The 21,213-nt window shown below is 34.4% G+C and overlaps 1 protein-coding gene across 1 annotated transcript in view; it reads left to right on the top strand.

The window, feature by feature from the left end:
• LOC150091179 (protein Loquacious-like) overlaps positions 1-21,213 on the top strand; it is a 333,917-nt gene that overhangs the window by 140,353 nt on the left and 172,351 nt on the right. The window contains exon 5 of the mRNA XM_090382502.1: positions 992-1,170. Coding sequence (XP_090238628.1) covers positions 992-1,170 — 179 coding nt within the window. The remainder of the gene's footprint in view (positions 1-991; positions 1,171-21,213) is intronic.

The raw sequence follows: 21,213 nt of genomic DNA, 5'->3' as shown, positions 1-21,213 counted from the left end.
AAGTGAAATGTTGCATTACTGCTTCGTGAGAACATTCTTAATCTTTCTACAGTAGTTGCTGATGTGCACTTTCTACCAGTGGAGCTATGTGGTACACTTTCACAGGTTCAAAAACCTGGTAAGAATAGGATACCTTTACAGCCCTGTTATAAAGGATGTTCTGCAATAATTAAAGACAAACACCAGCCAAGGAATTAAAAATTTTTACTATAAAAATAAAATATACAGAAATAAAATATAATGAAATACTGTGATACACTATAGGAAGACTAAAATATTACAATTACGATAAAATAAACTACGATAAAACTTTAAAAATATAGTTAAAAATACCGAAGCAATCAAATTATCCAAAATAAACTGGATTAAAAGCGATAAAACCTGAAGCTTTCGGAGACTGCTGTCTCCTTCTTCAACAGTATCAATACTGTTGAAGAAGGAGACAGCAGTCTCAGAGTTAAAAATACCGAAGCAATAAAATTATCTAAAATAAACTGGATTAAAAGCGATAAAACCTGAAGCTTTCGGAGACTGCTGTCTCCTTCTTCATCGTAATTGCAATATTTTAGTCTTCCGATAGTGTATCACAGTATTTCATTATATTTTATTTCTGTATATTTTATTTTTATAGTGAAAATTTTTAATTCCTTGGCTGGTGTTTGTCTTTAATTATTGCAGTATGGAATTTTCCAGCCCCATAGGCCTGTTTGAAGATATAGTGTATAAAGGATGTTGTTGATAGGTTTAGCCTAGCACAATTTAGCCACTCACCAAACTTGTGGTGAAAAGGTTACATTGAGCTTCAGATATAATAATAACATTCATTATAAAATATTAGTTGTAGTTATTTGGTGCAGAAGAGATTAATACAAAATAAGTTACTACAAAATGTTGAAACAGAGCAGGTACAAGAATAAATTTATTGGTGAATCTTATACTAAACTTTTTCAAATAAATTTATTTCAGTTTCTACTATTTAATATTTACACAGGGAACCTTGTCAGTTGCCTAATGATGATGGTATTCCTGGTAATCCAGTTGGTAGTTTACAAGAGTATTGTATGAAAGAGCGTTGGCAGCCACCTTTCTATGAGACATGTAGTGAACAAGGACTTCCCCATGAGAGGACATTTGAAATGATTTGCTATGTAAATGAAATTAAAGAAATAGGTAGGAAATTGAACATTTGATCAGTGATTTTTTTTTTTTTTTTTTTTTTTTTTTGATTTGGTAGTTGTTGGCGCATCGGCTTCTGTGGCCATATTGCACCTCCCAAGGTTCTTGCAGTACTTTGATCCAAGCCCGAGGCGGGAATCGAACCCGCGACCTTTGGGTTGCCGGGCAGGTACTTTACCCACTCGGCTAGCCCGGTTGGCTTGATCAGTGAATTTTAGTTTAAATTTGTGTTAAAATGCATGTACAAAAAAAAATTTTTTTGCCCTTCCTATTTAAAAATCTGTAGATTATGTAAAAATTTAATTATGAGGTGTTGAATTATTTAAATTTTAAAATAGCTGAAAATTAAAAAAATTTACCATCATTCTATGAAATGTATTTGTTGAAACTTAGTACTAATAATTAGTACTACCAGTAAAAATAAATAGTGGATTAGTAAAAACAATCACATGGAACCAAACAAAAAAAAAAAAGCGATATTTGAAATAAAGTACAATTCCAGTTATCCAAAAGAGTTTTTCAGTTTTTTAACTTTTATTTTTCTCATTTTACTTAAAGAAATTGACACGTTAAGTATGTAACTGTAAGAGGGAAAACTATCACATGAATATAATAATAAAATTGCATTTTCATTTTTACAAAATATTATGAATGACACAATTACCAAAACTGATATGATACGTAAAAATATATGTAATAGTTAATATATAGATTTCTCCCCCCCTAGAAAAGTTATTAAGCATAACCTGAATGTAGTTGGTGTTATATATATATATATTTTTTTTTATTTATTTTATTTTTTTTATGTAAACCCCAAACACGAGAGGTATTGGACTTGAACTTCTGTAGACTGTAATTTTCATGAAATACGTATGAAGGAAGGTTGTTCCAGAAAACGGCAGTTGATGAATAAACGAGGAAGATGAAAAGTTGGTTCTGTGAGTTTGAAGTTGGACAGTAAAATGGACCTTAGCTGGTGGCAGCACGTGTTAGGACTATTTTGAAAGAGAGAGCGGGAATTATAGAAGCCAATTCGGAAGAACAGTGCTCACAGAAGCATCTGTAGAAGAGGCTTGCAGCAGAAACAGTACATCTATGAGACGGCGAGTGGAGAGACTCTGTTAGAGATGAATCGTTAATTAACCTAACTGCCCTCTTCTGAATGGAATCAAGAAGCCTGAGAGAGGTTTTGGGGTCACCACCCCAGATGTGGGAACGATATTCCATGGCAGGGCAGATTTGCGATTTATACAGAGTGAGCAGCTGTTTGGAAGAAAAGTAACGCCGAGAGCGAAAGAGAAAACGAAGTTTTTTAGATGCAGAGGAAGCAATATTTGTAATGTGCTTGTGCCAAGAAAGATTAGAAGTCAGGATAATCCCCAAAAGAGATATATCATTTTGCCTAGAAATCGGAGTGTCACTAAAGATAAGCATAGGAGCAGAAAAATCCTTTTTTTGAGATATAAGACAAGACTGAGTTTTAGAAGAGTTGAAATCAACAAATTGTCTTTGCCCCACTGGAGAATTACCTGAAGATCGGCATTTAAGGAATTGGTAGCAGATTTTCGAGAAGTTGAAGCTGATTGAGCAGGGCAAGTTTTCTCAAAATGGAAAGTAGAATGCAATGTGCTATCACTGGCAAAACTATGGATAGGGTTTCCAGTCAATGGAAGAAGGTCATTAATATACAAGATGAAAAGAGTGGGGGGAAAGAACTGAACCTTGGGGAACACCGGCATTAGTGGAGAAGTTAGAAGACAGAGAGCCATCTACCATCACCCTAGGTGAGCGATCAGAGAGAAAACTGGGTAACATAAGCCAGAATATCACCAGTGGATCGACACTGATGGAATCCATATTCGCGGTCGTTGATCAGACGGAAGGTTTCTAGGTAGTTTAAGAGTTGGAAATAAATTGATTTCTCCATTACTTTAGAAAGTGTAGAAGTAATTGCAATGGAACGATAATTGGATGGGAGGGATTTGTCACCCTTCTTAGGAACTGGCTGGATATGAGCAAATTTCCAAGCAGAAGGAAAAACACCTTTGGAATAAGAAAGTGAAAAAAAGGTGGCAAAGAATAGGAGTAAGTTCAGGAGCACAGGTTTTGAGAACAAGTGGAGAAATACCATTGGGACCTGGAGATTTCTTAGCATCAAGATTTGTCAAAATCTTTCTGACGGAAAACCACAGGAGGCATTGAATGGAGCATTTTGGGAATGGTGGGAGGTGTTTTACCAAGATCAGTAATACATGATTTGGAAGAAAAATGGGATGCTTACAGGTCAGCTTTATCCTTGGCTGAAGTGACAACAGAACCACCTGGTTTGGACAGAGGTGGGAGCAGAGATGGGCAAAAGTTGCGGCCAATAGCTTTGGCAAGAGATCAGAATGCTCGGCTACCATTAGGGCAAGAAGCAAGTTTTCTACTCTTAGCCTGTTCAAACTCTAGTTTGGACTGATTAATAACTGTTTTACAATTGTTGTGAGCTTTGGTGTAGGCAGAAAATGAAACTGAAGAATTAGAAACAAGCCAATTACGATATGCAACGTTCTTCTCTTGAACAGCTTTAGCACATTTATTGGAAAACCAAGGTTTAGATAAAGGACGAGATTTTAAAGTGGAGCGTGGGATAAAGGATTCCATTCCTGCAAGAATAATTTCACTGACACGTCTGAGCAAACATTGACATCAGAAGTTTTGAAACAGTAATCTGACCAAGGAAAAGAAGAAAAGAAATCTCGCAAATCATCCCATTTTGCATTCGTGTAATTCCAAACAACATGAGATTGGGAATAGCCATGAGATAAAGGCTCCATTGGAGAAGAAACAATCACCAAATTGTGATCTGAAGTGCCTAAAGGACCTCTCACTTTGACCGTGTACTTAGGATTGTTTGTGAGAATATGGAGGTGGTATGGATAATCTGCTCAGCTTTTTTTCACAGACACATCTAAGTTTTTGGATGTGTCTGTGAAATTTTCATGAAATTAAATTTTAAGGAACAATGTCTTATTCTTTAAAATTTTTATATGTACAGTCCATCAATATAGGATTTTCTATGTACAGTTCAATGAATTCTGTACTAAATTCTTTGGACATTTTAATATCAGTGCACGTTTGTGTTTCATGACCTTGTGACTTTATTTACAGATAAACATGAAACAATTTACTACCCACTAAAAGAGTTTTATCTGTTTTGAGTTCATATGTAGATAACACTTAAAAGGTTATCTGTGGTTTTGGATCATAACAGACTGCATTTTTGTGGAAGACATATGATTCAGAAATCAGTCTCTCCATTTGTGAAATGGGTAAGTTTATGCCTACAAAGTGGAAGTGAAAATGGAAACTTGACAATCAGTGACATTAAAAAGTGAAGCTAATCTTGTGTAATTCACTGCAGAGTGATGAAGATGTATTAATTTGTTCAAGAATGTGCATAAATTTACATTTTCCAAGGCTGTTTTGTGTAGTTAAATAAAGCATCCATTGAATGTATAAATTGTTTTGAAATCTTCTGATATGTGCTATTATCTCTTATTTGTGTTTCCAAGTAAAAGTAGACATAGTTTAAGTAGATGACAACGTAGCTGTAGGGAAAAGTGTTTTAAAAGTATGGATCATTCTTGTTGTTCAAGGTCAATCTGAGAGCACACCTTGATAAAGCATAAGATGCTTAGCCATTTCTTGTCCTTATCTCCACACAATAAGCTGTTCACTTATGGCAGTCTGTTGAATCATACTAACTGCAATTTAATACATCAACTGTATATGACCAAAACTTAATTAAAATAAAATACACTAACAACTGAAGAGTCAAAAGTGATAAAAAATATAGATAAAATTAAAATATACATAAAATATTATAAATTAAAAGTGATAAAAATGAAAATAACAGATGTAAAGGCCTCCTTTATTGTCTGTAATTGTCATCCAATAATGAAGATTTGTTCTGACATCTCAGTGTATTTCAAAATGGCACATACACAGGTGCTAAATTTTGTTTTAAAATATGAAAAAACAGAGGGGAGCCTATTAGCGATCCACAATCTTTATGACACTGAACTTCAATAAATGATGAAATTGTCTTGAGTGTAATCGTAGCAATCTAAATACTTTTTTGAATGGACCTTATTTGGTTCATTTATCATAGTAAAGATGAGCCCATTTCGGGTTCTTTAATTTACAAAAAAAAAAAAAAAAATTTATTTTTATTTTTTTTTTTTGCTAAATGGGGATCCCAATTTTAAAGCTAGAGTTGGTTGGCTTAATACTTTCAATCCCTTTATAGAATAAGACAGTTGGCTTTGGCTTTTAAGAAAATTATTGGCAGATATGGATGCTGTTAAACATTTTTAAATAATCTTTTGCCAGGTTTTTATCAAAAAAAGGTTATAATGGACAACATTTATAATGCTGAAGAGTTGGGACCTAATTAGAGAGCCTTGCCAAGAAACTCCCTTGTTTCCAGGTAAGAAGGTGTTGCATCTTGAACATGAAAGAAGAAAAGAATAAGTAACCTGCTAGCACCGATGGATTACCAGTAACAGTTATTTGTAGATCCAGGAATCATCTTTGTTTAAAAATATGAATATGAATAACTCTTACCCATGAACTATTTTACCCATAAACTAAAAAAGAACCTGTCTTTGGGGATGTCTACTCTATCGTCCCTATTCTTCTATCTGTTTTCCCCCCAGTCTTCAGTCTCCCTCCCTTCTCTCACTAAACCGACCGAGTACACCCCTTAACAATGTCGCCAAATTCTAATCAATGTCTAAATTCTACCATTTTCTTGTATCTTTTGGCCAAATTCTAGTGTACATCCTTTTTTTTTTTTTTTTTTTTTTAGGCTTGCCACTTAAATAATCTACTGGGTACCTGACCCGCCTCCTTATGGCAAAGTGTGGGCAACGGTTAAATGGTCGGAGAAACAACAGACCACTCCCCACACACTTTTAAATCTCTGGCCTCCACAGAGTTCTGTGTCACTCACAAAGAATACAACGCGGAGATGGGGGAACCCCTTGGTGCCGTCAGACAACTGACATGCTTTACGCAAACTATTTCTCTCAATTCGTAGATGGGAATTGATACATTTACAAATTGGTTTGGGGAAGTTCTTGTTCAGGAAGATAGATTAAAACAAATGAATCAGGGTCCACACCAAATACGGAGGATGCGGAAAGGTTGGGGAATGACCACCACATATCCTCGGAGCAATATGGCATTAGTTGCTAATGCTCCTAAAAACCAAATAACAAACGAACAGGGCCCACACTTCTACTGCTTGACAGTGATTTAGCATGCCCTTCTGGAATCATTACAAGGGGAATGAACAAAATGTTAAAATTATGTTTTTTCCTTCCACATGATCACCTTTTCAATTCAGTCTGTGGACTGGGCGAAAGGAGACCTTTGAAACATTTGAATGGTTCTCGGAAGATGCTTATTACCTGTTGTTAGTGCTAATGACGAAGACATATCCATTGAAAAAAATAATAATAATCTGAAGGAACGTGCTAGTGTCAGCTTATGTTTAGCTATAACACTGAAAATGTTTGAAGAAAACTAAAACAACAGAACAAGAATCTGTTGAAATTTTGTGAGAAAATTCCAGTTTTTCAATACTGCAACACAGATGATATTGCAATGTGGTTGAACTGACATGTATGTGATCCAAGTTGTCACTTTTTGACAGATCAGGAAATCATTTCATCATTAAATCCTAATCTGAATCAGGCAGAAATTGAAAATAAAGAGAGCATTTTGGTGAATATACACCATAGAAACTAACATCCATTAAAGTATTTAACACCTAACGATTGCTATTGTTTAGTTTGTTTGTTATTTGGTTTTTAGGAGCATTAGCAACTAAGGCCATATTGCTCGGGGATATGCGGTGGTCATTCCCTGACCTTTCCGCATCCACTGTATTTGGTGGTGACGGGCTCGAACCCCGGTCTAATCAAGAAGCGTGTGCTACGCACTGCTGCTCCTTCCCACCTGGCTACGGAGGCGCCTTTAATTGCTATTAAATGGGCTGAATTGTAAGAAGAATTGAACATGAACCAAATAATATGTCTGATGTACAGAATCTGAACAAAAAAAAGGGCATTGTCCAAGCAGCAGAACATCAGCTATTATTTTAAAGCTGTATTAGCATGAACTATACCATATAAATAACACTGGTCAACACGTAAAATATTAAAAAAAAGGAAAATACCCAATCTTCACTCATTTTATGCTGCTGAACATGAAAATCACATTAAAATTTGTTGATTGACTCTTGTTTTCAAATTACAGTTGGGGTCTCATATTAGTGAGTTACTCTACATTATCAACTACAGCTCTCAGCAAAAAGCATAGCAATACCACAGTTTCAGTACCACCACGCTCTTATCTTGATCTGCAACTGTTGCCTCGCTCTGCATCACATGATAAGATGTTGTCGTCTCAAATGCATCTTCAACTATGTTGCAGTAATCCTGGAATACAGCTAGCATTCCTAGGTGTATTTGGGCGATTTGTTCTCAGTTAATGGTTGTTTTCTGTAAGATTCCCTTCTTTTTGTGCAGTTTTTGTGTTGTATAAAATTAATGTGCCCTGTAATTGTGTGAATGGTCCCGATAACATCTGTTACGTATGTGGCGAAATCATGAATAGTCGCGATGCCTTCTGTTACATATGTGGATAAATTATGTTAGCTTCAAGAAAGCATCACTTAACTTGAGCCATAAAAGAGGCCTACTTCTTGTACTTTGTGTGTAAAGTAGATGACCAGTACATGAAATGGGCTCCACAGATATGCTGCACTACCCATTCATCAAAACTCAACGCATGGGTGAATTGAAAGGGTGGTTTTATGCCTTTTGCAGTGCCATGATATGGAGGGAGCCAACAAATTACGTCATAGACTGTTACTTCTGTATGATGCCGCCTATTAGAAAAGGGATAACAATGAAGGAAAAGTGGAAAGTGACGTACCCAAATATACCATCTGTAATTCATCCCTTGCCTCACAGTGAAGTACTACCTACTCCTGAACCACTAGACCGGTTTTCTGTACACTCTGATGAAGATGAAGACACTAATGAACATCAGGGATCCACCATTTTGTCCAAACCTTTATCCTTCTGAACCACATAAGATCACAGAAAATGAGCTTAATGACTTATCAGAGATCTCAAAATACCAAAGAATAAGGCAGAGCTTTTGGCCTCAAGGCTACAACAGAGAAATATTCTAGATCATTCTGTGAAAGTGACAACATTTCATACTCAAAATAGAAAGACTGATAAATTCTATCAAACAGAAGGTGAAGTCACTGTTTGCAAGAATGTTGATGGTCTAATGGTAGCAATGAACATGAGGCACTTTCCCGAAGAATGGTGACTATTTATAGACACTTCTAAGGTTAGCCTTAAAGCTTGTTATTACACAATGGAAGTGCTCCTTTAATACCTCTTGCGTATCCTGCCCACAAAAAAGAAACATGCAAACATGGAGAACATCCTCTTAGGTGTGCACTATCAGAAGTATGAGTGGCAGATATATGCCATTTTATTAGGACTACAAAATGGTTACACTTAGCATTGCTGCTTTCTCTGTGAGTGGGATAGTTGTGCCAAGGATATGCATTACGAGAAGAGGAGTTGGCCTCGATGAAAATCATTAACACCTGGAATGAAGAATGTAGCATTTGAACCTCTGGTAGATCCAAATAAAGTTTTGCTTCCACCACTCCACATGAAACTAGGGCATGAAAAATTCCAGAAGTGAACAGTCCTTTATTCACATACTTGCAAGAGAAATTCCCAAGACTTGTACAGAGAAGATTAAGGTAGGCATTTTCAGTTGTCCACAAATAAAGCAATTCAAAGACGAACAGTATGAATGTGCCCTTAGTGATAGCAATAAATCAGCATCGAAAGCCTTTTGAAATGTTTCAACTGGTTTTCTAGGAAATGGTAAAGCCAGCAACTACGTGCAGCTTGTGGAAGAACTCATTACTTCTCATGAAAAGCTGGTGTGCAACGTGTCATTGAAGTTGCATTTCTTGCACTCACATCTGGATTTCTTCCCACCAAACTGTGGTGCCGCCAGCAACAAACATGGTGAGCACTTCCATCAAGACATCATAGCGATGGAACAAAGATACAAAAGGAAATGGAGTGTCACCGTGTTAGCCGATTATTGTTGGTTAGTGAAAAGGGATGCTCCCGAAGCTGAATACAAGTGAAAGGCGAAAAGGTCTCATTTTTTTACAGGTTACATCTTACTGCCATATAAATAAAAAATGTATAAATATAAAAAAACAAGAGCCACTCTGCCATTTTAAGCACTATTTTCATGTTTAGCACCCCAAAATCTATAAAGTAAACTTGCTTTCATTCCTGTAACAAGATATGACCCAAAATTTTTGTTCAGTGATTAATAAATGCAATTTGTCATAATTTTCTCTCTCTTTTTTTTTTTTTTTTTTTTTTTCTGCGTACCTTTTATACTGCAGATTACTTTTATAAACAAATATTGGAAATTACCGTTGGTCTTAATTATTTCGGATAAATGGGATTCTACTAAAGATGTGGCATATGGTTGAAACTGTCTTTATAGCTAAAATTATAATTATTTGTAAAATAATTATAATTTTAGTTATAATTTAATAATTTTGTTTTTTGAAAACAACTTTTAACCTAATTCTTGGTTAAAAATTTCATAAATGAAGAAACAAAATAAACAGAATCTGATCTCTTCTCACTTCCATTATAATAATAATAATGTTTAATAATGTAATAAACGGCCTCCGTAGCCGAGTGGGCAGGAGCGGGAGTGCAGTAGCACACGCTCTTTGAGTAGACCGGGGTTCAAGCCCCTGACTGCTGAATACGGTCGATCTGCCAACCCGCACTGGACCAGATTATGGTCCATTTCCCTCAGCATGAATTGTTGAGGAGGCTTCCATCCTGCAGTGCGTTGATAATGGCTGCACTTTACTTTTTACTTTATTTTAATGTAATAATAATAAAAATTAAGTAGTAATCTTTGTTGTAATCAGATAATAGGATAATGAAAATTGATTTATAATCTTCTAATAAGCTTTAAATCAAAATTCCTTGCACATTTTCCCATGAAAAGTAACTGCAACAGAATTTTACCAAGTATCATGCTTTTTCATGTTCACCTCACAATAAACATGTTCAAATTTCAACTAATGATGACCTCCAACCTGCAAGAGTGGAAACAATGTGCAAATCATGTTATTTAAGTTATTCTTTTTAGTGACATGATGCCCAGTTGAATTGAACTGGAATAAAGTAAAACTTTAAGCACTTCAACCCTACATAGAGCAAAATCTGCCTTTAATTTCTTAAAGAAATGCAAATAATTCTCAGTTTTGTGGTACTTTCTGAACCACTTCTTCAGTGACTGTCATGATAAAACAGGAAATGATTGGTAATTGAATGTTACTATGTACTAGTATTAGTATTGGCAAATAATGCAATAAAGCAAGCTTATATATCATCAGCCAAAAAGAAAAAAAATTTCCACTATACCTGTCCATCCCCTCCAATAATATGTTTAGTTCTTCCTTGAATTTATTCAGACTATCCACTTCCACAACAACAGGTGGAATTTTGTTCTGACTATCATAATTGTCAGAACAAAATGTCCAAGGTTTTGCCAGGTTTATATGCGTAACTATTCTTAAATGAGGTTATAAATCTGAAGCTGATAGGATTTTAATGAAAATTTGGTATAAAATGTATATATGAAAGATTGTAGTTACTAATATTCAGTTTCAATTTTTTGTTAAGGGATATAAGTTTCTTTGTGATGATACTGCAGGAACTGGAGATAGGTTTGTAGGTATTTCTGGAATTATATTCATTTTTTAAGGTGTATGGATAAAAGGCTTTATGTGAGCTCTGTTCTGTATATTTGTTGATTAATTATCCCCAGGGGCTCACATCTAGCGAGTATGGGCTTAGCACACCGAGAGTCCTGAGCTGCATATCTTCTTTTTCTTGGTGATTTCTCTTTCTTGTATCTCTCAGGGTAATTCAGATTTTTTTTTTTTTTTTTTTGGCTTGGTGCAGCATAAGCCTCAGGCTTCCTTGCACCATATGGGTAATAATAATAATAATACTGTAAATATAGTGTTAATCCACATTTGATATGCTTCTATAGAAGTATTATGTTTATGTGCCAAAAGAAAGGTTGTACGGTTGATTTTATTACAAGGTCTGAAGTTTTATATCCATGGGATAGTATATTTCTGAGTTCAGGATCTGCTACAATGCTTAAATTTCCTGTAATGATATGTCCTTGGTTAGGATCAATATATTGTTGTATTTTATTCTGTTTGAAGGTGCAATTATTAACATCCGGGTTGTTGGTTACTAAGTTAGTAGCCATAGATTTGAATTGCAAGCTATTAAACCAAAATGCTTATCATATTTATATCTACTTTTTATTTGGATGTTTTGACTGCTGCTGCTGGGAAGTAAATCTTTGTGTTGTTTATATATTTATGAATGTTGATATTGCCCATAATTTTGCTTTGAAATTTTAGGATTATAATATATTCTTCTGTACTCTGGTTCCTATGTGATTAAATTTGTCTGAGATTAAATTTGCAGATATCATCTATCAAGTGAAACAGATGTTTCAATGTGTATATGAATCTGTGTAAAGCTTTGAGTTCACTATGTTTGGTGCTGAAGAGTAAGTTGTGTATATATTGTATATGTTTGTTGTTATCCCATTCTTTAATTATTAGGGCAAAGTTGCCTGATTTTGGCTTCTTAGTATTATTTGATTTTTTGGAGTGTCTATGATGTTTGTTTGTTATAGAATTTAATCATATTAAATTTATCATATGTGCAACTTTCTGCTATACTGCTGGTAATAATTTTATTGTTGAATTTATTGTTTAGTCCATATGGGTATAATGTTTTTAATTTTAGCATATATAATTCTTCTTGCCTGGTTCTAAGGCTATCATTATTAATGTGTGCTAGTATGGATATGTCTATATTGGTAAAGCTGTGGGCTTGAAAATGTTTATATTGTATTTAATTTTTTTTTTTTTTTTTTTTTTGAAAACAACAATAAAAACATAGCATTTAAATTTGTTTTATTAAAAAAATGAAAGTTATATACAATAAGTATTCCAAATCATTCAAAAAAGATAAAATGCTGGTAATACTGAAATAAAATACAAAAAAATTCAAAATGTTTTTCAAAAATTAAAAAGAAAATTGGCACACCATTGCCAGTTGTTGTTGTTGTTGGCAAACTTAATAAGTATTTTGCATCTACATTCACACATGAGGAATAATTTAGGGAATGGGCTGCCAGAAGTGTAACAAATTATAATATGGAGCTGAATAATTTTTTAATAACTGATAAGGTAAGAGGTATCATTAAAGCTAAATGTAAGGCATCTGGGGAGGATGGGATCTATCCAATTTTATTAAGGAATGTAGCAAAAGAGGTCAGCAAATCTTTAGCCATAATTGAGAGCATCCTTGGATTCAGGGGAGGTTCCTGTGGACTGGAGATGTGTATATGTATCCCAAATTCACAAAGGAGAATCAAAGGGTGATATGTAATTACGCATCTGTTAGATGGATGTCTGTTCAGATAAAATAATAGAGTTCCTGGTTAAAGATATAATGCAGAACCATCTTAACAGTAACACATTTATTAGTTAGTTAGTTATTTGGTTTTTAGGAGCATTAGCAACTAAGGCCATATTGCTCCGGGATATGCAGTGGTCATTCCCTGACCTTTCCGCATCCTACATATTTGGTGGTCACGGGCTTGAACCCTGGTCTAATCAAGAAGCATGTGCTATGCACTGCTGCTCCTGGAGGTTTGCTATGGAGGCACCCAGCAAACACATTTATGCTGCAATCACAACACAGATTTCTTAAGAGGCAGTCTTGGCTGACAAATCTGATGGATACTATGACATGGTGACAAACAAACTGGATGCAAAAAATAATTCTAATATCATGTACTTAGATTTCATAGACAAGCTTGATACTGTTGCACATAAAAGACCTAAAAGCTAGGGGGAATGGAGTTAAAAAGTTATTTGGGAAGAAAGAGACTTTTTTTGGGGTGGGGGGGAAGGTTACAATTCAATCAGACATGAAATTTTTCATGTAGTTTAAACAAGCTAAACAAAACTGGTGAAGTGATGAATTAAAGGCAGTCACTGTTAAAGAAAAAGGGATGGCTGAGTGGGGAATACAAAGTTGTTATTGATGGGTGCTGCTCATCTTGGACAAATCTTATTAGTGGTGTCCCCAGAATTGAGTGATGGATTTTTGACATTTTCAATATTTATTAATGATACTGATGAAAGCATACAAAGGCTTAATGTCTAAGTTTACAGATGATATGAAGATTGGCAGGGTTGTTAACAACAGTAAATAGGGTATGCTACAGCAAAAAGATCCAGATAAATTACACAGAAGGGTTGAGAAATGGTTATTGAAGCATAACATTGACAAATGCAAGGAAATTTTTATGGGTAGCAGCAATCCCAGATTAATGTCAGAAATGTGTGGTAACACATTCATGATAGTGAAGAATGTAAAAAGAAAAAGAAATATCTGGTTGTAACTGTGCAGTTAGATATGAAGTTCTCTAAGCAGCATAGACATGCTGCCAGGACAACTCACGGGATTTTTTTGTCAATGTTATACAGAAATTTTGCCAAAAGGGATAAGGAGGGAGGATTATCCTTTTGTATAAGGCCACATATTGAGTACTGCATATAGGTCTGGAAGCCTCACTTGCAGAAGGATGTCAATCTGTTGGGGAGGGTGCAAAGAAGAGCAATAAGATAAGTGATGATGAGAACAAAAGGGTGCTTTTAGTAGGAAAGGCTTCAGTTCTGCAAATTACAGTGCCTGGAGAAAAGACACCTACAAGGATATCTGACTGAGGTATTCAAGATTCTGAATGAATCGAGTAAGCCAATAGAATCTTTTCTCTTACTCAGACTATGCACATGGAGTGGGGGGAATAATTTAAAATTGAGGAAGGACAGTTGCAGGATAGATGCGTGGAAATTTGTCTTCAGCCAGAAGGTTACAAAAAAAAGTGCATGCCAACATTATCCTGTCACAATGCATTAGGATAGCTACTATATGTAGCATTAGAGACATAACTATTAATAACATCAGAAGGCTCTATAAAAAACTGATTTAAAACAAATTTCCTCCAGCTTATCTCCATTACCACTTTAGCAATGCCCTCAATATAATCAAATATAAAAATCTAATCCCCAGCCAGCAGTAGTCAAAACATCCACATAAAAAGTGGCACCTCCGTAGCCAGGTGGGCAGGAGCAGCAGTGCATAGCACACACTTCTTGATTAGACTCTGGGTTCAAGCCCGTGACCACCAAATATGGAGGATGCGGAAAGGTCAGGGAATAACCACCGCATATCCCCGGAGCAACATGGCCTTAGTTGCTAATGCTCCTAAAAACCAAATAACAATAACAAGAACAACACATAAAAAGTAGATATAAATATGCCAAGCATTTTGGTTTAATAGCTTGCAATTTGAATCTATGGCCACTAACTTAGTAACCAACAACCTAGATATATAAATAATATACTCAGGAATATTTAAACATATTTTTTTCCTCTCCTTAGCTATCAGGTCTATACATAGTGTGTATATATATACTTGGCCTCTGTGGGAACTTACAACTTAGAAAACTTGTACCCACCAATTAGTCAATGTAGTGTATTAACTCTGTGTATATATATATATATATATATATATATATATTATGTAATTAATAAAAATAGGTTGTAGTGATATACAGAAAGTCTAAAAAGAACAAAATAATAATAATAATATCTTAGAATGGAATATGGATCTGGGACACTACTAGTAATAGTAGAAATGCCCAGCAACCATAATGAAATATAGGAAAATAGATTAGACCAGTGTATGGGTAGGGGTGCTGACCTGACAGGTTAGCAACAATGGAAAAAAATTAAAAGAGCCTGAAAAATAAAAGCAGATTAAACAACAAATTATATAATTAAATTAAATTAAAATATATAAGTGATACTTAATGCTGTATGTCCTGAGATTTTAATTACGTCATCAAGGGCCGGCAACCAAAACCAAAAGAAGCATGGTCTCTGTTTCTGTTATGATGTATACGTCTCCATGTATACATCATAGCCGATCCGACAGAGACCAGACAGAAAAGGAATAAAAAACTAAACCAATATAACACTAAATTAATAAAAAGAAAGTGCAAGATTGCACTAAAATTAAAACCAAATGATTCCAGTTAAAGAAAAAATGAAATGAAAAAATGAAAGATAGCAAAAACAAAAAAGCGTAATTTCAGGATGAAAGAAAATAGCCAGGAAATGACAACTTGTTGACAAACCGAGGGAAGCGAAAGCAACAAGGTTGTAATGGAGACCAAAAGAGTAAGCCGGTAGTTCCCAGTGAATTTATAACAACTTAAGTAACCCCGAGTGTATGTGTGTGGGGGGGGAGAGAAGGTGTAAATTGGTCAGTGAACCATACCCGTGTGATGGGGAAGTCGGCAATTAAACAAACAAGGCAAATAAACCAACAAAGGGAAGAGATCTAGCCTAACAAAGTAGCATTGAAAAGACTAAACTTTGCTTTAGGAGGGAAAAAAAGGAAGAAAAGGTGGAACCAATTCTTGTTGGTACCACAGTAGCAAACATCTATGGGTATTAGGCCGAGTGGGAAGAGCTTCTCGTTCAATGAGCCATGCCCAGTGATTAGGAATGATGTTTTAAGAGTTAGAGAGAGCCACTTCTACACGGGCAGAGCCACACTGACTACACTGAGGATGGGAAAGTCACATCCGGAAGGAATCTCTTTGTAACTGCTCCCTTGGTGGAAGTGTCCATCTTGTCTGCCAGATGTTTATCATCTCATTATAACAGTACACTCTCTCTACCTTAGGGCCAGTGTCCAGGTTTAGCTCAATGTCTAAGATCTTGGTCGGAATTTTCTTCCTGATTTTAAAGGTCAGGCAATAGAAGGTTACATACAGGTCCAGTGGAAGAGTCCCAGCAAAGACCTGGATAGCAGCAGTGGATACTGTCCTGCATATCCTATGGGTAGCCAGGAGCATCGTCCGTTGTATAGAGATTAATTTATCTATCATTTTTACCAATCTATCTTGGTGGAACCAAGCACCTGCAGCATATGACACGATCGGAAGAAAAACGGCTTTATAGTATAGCTGGAATGACTGCTGGATAGGCTCCATTCGTTCCTGGTGAGTCTGATAATTGAGCCTGAAAATTTTTTCATATTGGAGCTGAGATGGAGGAGGTGGAGGTGAAAATTTAATTTATGTGGATATGCATATCAGGCTTGGCAAAAGTGTGGAGTCAAGATGTGATGGAAACAACGATTAAGAATTTTTTCTCAAAAGCAGGTTTTGCTAAAACACCAACTAACAGCGATGAGAGGGATGAGCTGCTACAAGACATTGAGCAATCTTGGGAAGAACTCCAAGCAAGAGGTTTGATCAGTGGAGAAATTGTTCTTGAAGAATTTTTAGGAGTTGATAAAGATGTCATAGTAACTGAATATCTGAGTGACTCCAACATTTTGGAGAGTATTCAAAAAGCTAGTGGGAATATGGATGATGAGTTATATGAAATTGAGGGCAATGGATGCAATATTAAACCTTCCAAACATGAAATGTTGGCAGCATTTGAAACTTTGTATCCAGGCCTTCAGTGTGAAGAAAATATATTTTGTGTTTAATTTTTATGAACAATGTACAATAAAATCCTGTGTACAACAAAAAATAACCAAATATTTTACGACATAATTCTTAAAAGTATACTAATATATTGTGGGCATTATGTAAGTAGTCATTTCTTAATATGTGTGTATTAATAAATTAGTTGTTTTAAAATGTTCGAAATTTTTTTCATTCCCACTTATGTCTGATTTATTTCCCATATTTTGCTGTATTTCTGAGTTGAATTGCAGTATTTTTCATTGTTGGAAAGGTCAAATTTCTTTATAATGAAATTTCTGTATAACAAATTTTTTCAAGCGATTGATCGATTTCGACTGTATATATATTAGATACTTTTATTCACTTCCATTTTCAAACATTTGAAGTATACATTTTTTTGCTGATAGCATCCTTCTTGACTGAATACAGATAAATACTATAAATACTGATGGGAAAATGAAATTTTCCCATCTTTATTTATAGAAAGCAGTAACAAATCTATCGGCAACAAAGTGGGATGAACTATAGATGTTAATTCTTGTGAGTGGAAAATGAGTAGAATCCAGCAACCTTGGACTTGGACATAAATCAAGACTATGTAATCAGGTTGGTGTATTTCAAGTCCCATGTTACTCTTCAAGAAAATAGTTGCAAAAACACAGGCGTGTCACCTTGATGGGTGCTAGAATTTATTTACTCTGCAAAAATTGTTTTAAAAAAATTTCAGGAACTGTTGCAAGGAAAGTTTGACTATATTTAGGAAGGTAGAAACAAAAAAAATCTGATTTTTAATTGTTAATTATTCCTGCAGTTGTGGTGCTAAACTTGTGAGGTGTAACTCAAAAATAACATTCTCGCATTAATTGTTGACTGAAGGTAAAACAAATGGTATTGTTTTTTGTTTTTTAATTTTTTATTTTTTTATTACCCATGTATTTCTGTCCTTATTATACTGTCAGATTAACTGTGGGACCTGGTTTTAGTAGATTAGAGGTTAGTCTTCTGCTTTTATTCTATTCTTTGAGATCTTAATTGTGGAGAGAGTTCTTTATTCTCATTGTTAACGTTTTTTTATCTGTTACTCTGTTTTTTTTTATTATTATTATTTATTTATTTATTTGTTCCAAAACCATGCTTTGGAAAATGTATATATAAAAATCTGTGTTTTTGGTACTTATCTGTGGTTGTGATGGGTGCTTCTGAAATCCCACTGGTGGTACCCATACTAAATGTGGTAAGCTCAGTTGGGTTTGGCTGTGTGGCATTGATAAAATTCTTCACGTTGTGTAGCATAAGAATTTTGGTAATCACCACATTGTAGGCTGTGTGAGGGGATATTTTGTGCAGATGGGGAAAAGGTTTTACTGGTATTTTTAATGTATTATCCTTGAATCTGGTGTATATTTTCTTTGCTATTTTTATTATATTCACTAATTTGGTGTTCTTTATTAGTAAGATCTGTTCGGTGATTTTTTCATTATTTTTATGGTTTTGCTTGTTTGCATTGATAAGTGTTATTCTTAACTATCTGGAAAAAACATATAAAAAAAAATAAAACTTTAAGATAGCTTTTACTCTGTGTAGTTTGAAACTTAAATTTTCAATTTTCTGTGAATTGTATTATGTTTCAAACTGTTCCAATATCACATAAACTTTTCATAACTCAGCATTATGAAAACATAATAGCATGTGCCAAGTAGTACACATTAGCTTTAATTTTAATTATTGCTGATGCAATAATTAAAATTAAAGGAGTAGTGTATTTGAAAAAAACATGTACAAAAAAATTACATTATTGAGGCAGTTTAAGGTGCTCAGCAATAATCAAAAGTTTCTTATTTATAGTTTGTTCATTGTAACTGTAGAATTTCCCTATGTTTAGCATTATTAAACTGAATATGTTTGAACATTATATTATAGTCCAGTGGTTCTCAAACTTTCTGAGCCCACGCCTCCCTTGACCTGTAAAATTTCCTTTAGTTATCACAAACTAAAGCATCTATAATTGTGCGATTTCTTATTTTTAATATGTTAATATAATAATTATTAATACATGAAATAATAATTGGGATATTATTTTATTCTTAAAAAACATTAATGTGATGTTTGTGCTTGCTTTTTATTGCATAATTCATCAAACCTAGGCATCGTTTTCGAAATGGCAACACATATTTCTTTTTCAACATGTAATTTTGATCTATACTTAGATTTAATGACTGCCAATGGCGAAAATCCAACTTCATAATACAGATCAAATAGTAGTAGATATCTAATAGTAAAAAAATCATTCTTAATACATTTTTAATATTTGCCATGGAAATCTTACATATTACATCGTCCGCGATGCCCCTGGTAAATTATGCAGGGCGTTGTGACGCACAGTTTGAGAACCACCATTATAGTCCATACTCACAGTAATGGACTTTTAATAATAATAAACAAAAAAATGAACAAAATTAAATGATCACAATTTTTTTGTTTGACATGTTCCTTAATGGAAGCACACTCCATTCAAGGTTGATCTCTGGAGATGAGTCAAAAATGCATTATTGAAAAACATCACTAGATGAATGTTTATTCACTTTCAATCTCCATGTGTAATGTCTCTTTCCAGTGCAACCAGTAATCTTCCACAATAAACTTATTTTGATAATTGTATTTATTTTTTAAACTTGGTTTCCCATTTTTCACACCATTTCAGGTTAATTATGTTTGTGCATTGTAAATGAAGTATGCTACTTAGACAGTATCATCTTGAACAAGGTAAGGATGTTGAAAAATCATGCATCAAATTATACATGCAGGGTTATCATCAATGAGGAAATTAATTTGCACAATTATTTCTGCTATCTTTATCTGTTAACACATGCATTACACAATGATCATATTAACTTGCCAGAAATGTTGATTCATCTAAGATTATTCTTCAAACTAAAACACCTCTTGAAACCAGTTATTATCTATAAACCAGTTAATAAAAATTTTGCAGCTAAAGTTTTGCATATTAATATTTTTTTTGCCTTGTACAGACTCAATTATTATGTTCCAATATGGAGTCATAAACAATGTATTTTCAATGGGCAACTAATGGTTAGTGAAATGCATCCCATAATTAATGTCGAAAGTTGTGCAATATTACAATAATAGATACAAAGATTTCTAGTTATAAAAGTAAATTTTCTGCATGTAACACGTAAATACTTATTTTGCTAAGCTTTTATCTTATTCTTTGACTCTTTTTTTGTTTTAATAGCTTTAGCGTGCTCAAACTTCCATGGAACTTGCTTTCCTCTCTCTCAACCAACCTCTCTCTCTCACTACAGCTGCCCTCACAACATGTGACTGTTATCACAAACATTAAGCACGCTGCTTTAATGAGAAACAGTATACTCATAGTTGAAAACATTTTGTATAAATTAGAGCAATTTGGAACGAAGGAAAAGTTACTACTGTGAATATGAGATAATTAAATGGTGGCAGACAGTCGTTACAAATGTCCACAACTAATGCCACAAATGGAATCTGAACTGTTTATAGATTGGAGATGTATGAACATGAAGGCCCCCAACAGTGAACCTTGTGATTTGATGCCAGGTGATTGATGTGACTATTTCAAATTTAATGTCTAATTTGCTGGTGATAGATGAAGTAATCAGGGAATATCACTCAAACCACATCCAGTTAAACTAGTTGATGTGGTGGAAAATGGCAATTGAAGGTATGGAAAATGAGATGTCTTGCATCTGAGTAGCATTAGATACCTCAGTTACGTCTCACATAAGATATCTAACTTTGCAGTTTGCACCCTCTAAGCCGTTATTTATATGAATATCACTTGGTGCTCTTCACCAGTTTGGATTGTTCTTTAAATACACTCAAAGAGCTATGCTCCCCCCCTCCCTTCTCTCCATGTGTGGACACATGATCAAATTATAATATTTCACATGAAACTTACCATTGTGTTATGCAGGTGTTATTCTATAAGTGATGCATTATGGTTATCAAAAGAAATAAAGTAAAAAACTTAATTTGTTTATACATTAATATCAGGAGTATTGTAAACATTAAATGAATTTGAGCTTTTAATCAGGTCAAGTAATGCTGATGTGGTGCCACTCAGAGATATGAAATGAAGAATATCATTTCAGTGAATACTATGAGTTAAGGAGAAATAGGGAAGGACAAAGAGGAGGTAGATAACTATTAGGTAGTGAGTTTGACTTCTGTGGTAAGGAAGATATGGG

The sequence above is a fragment of the Mastigoproctus giganteus genome, chromosome 1, assembly GCF_048544385.1.
Source record: "Mastigoproctus giganteus isolate SK-2022 chromosome 1, ASM4854438v1, whole genome shotgun sequence".
Classification (NCBI taxonomy): domain Eukaryota; kingdom Metazoa; phylum Arthropoda; class Arachnida; order Uropygi; family Thelyphonidae; genus Mastigoproctus; species Mastigoproctus giganteus.
The sequence above is the reverse complement of the archived record's forward strand: the minus strand, read 5'-3'. Positions and strand labels throughout refer to the sequence as shown.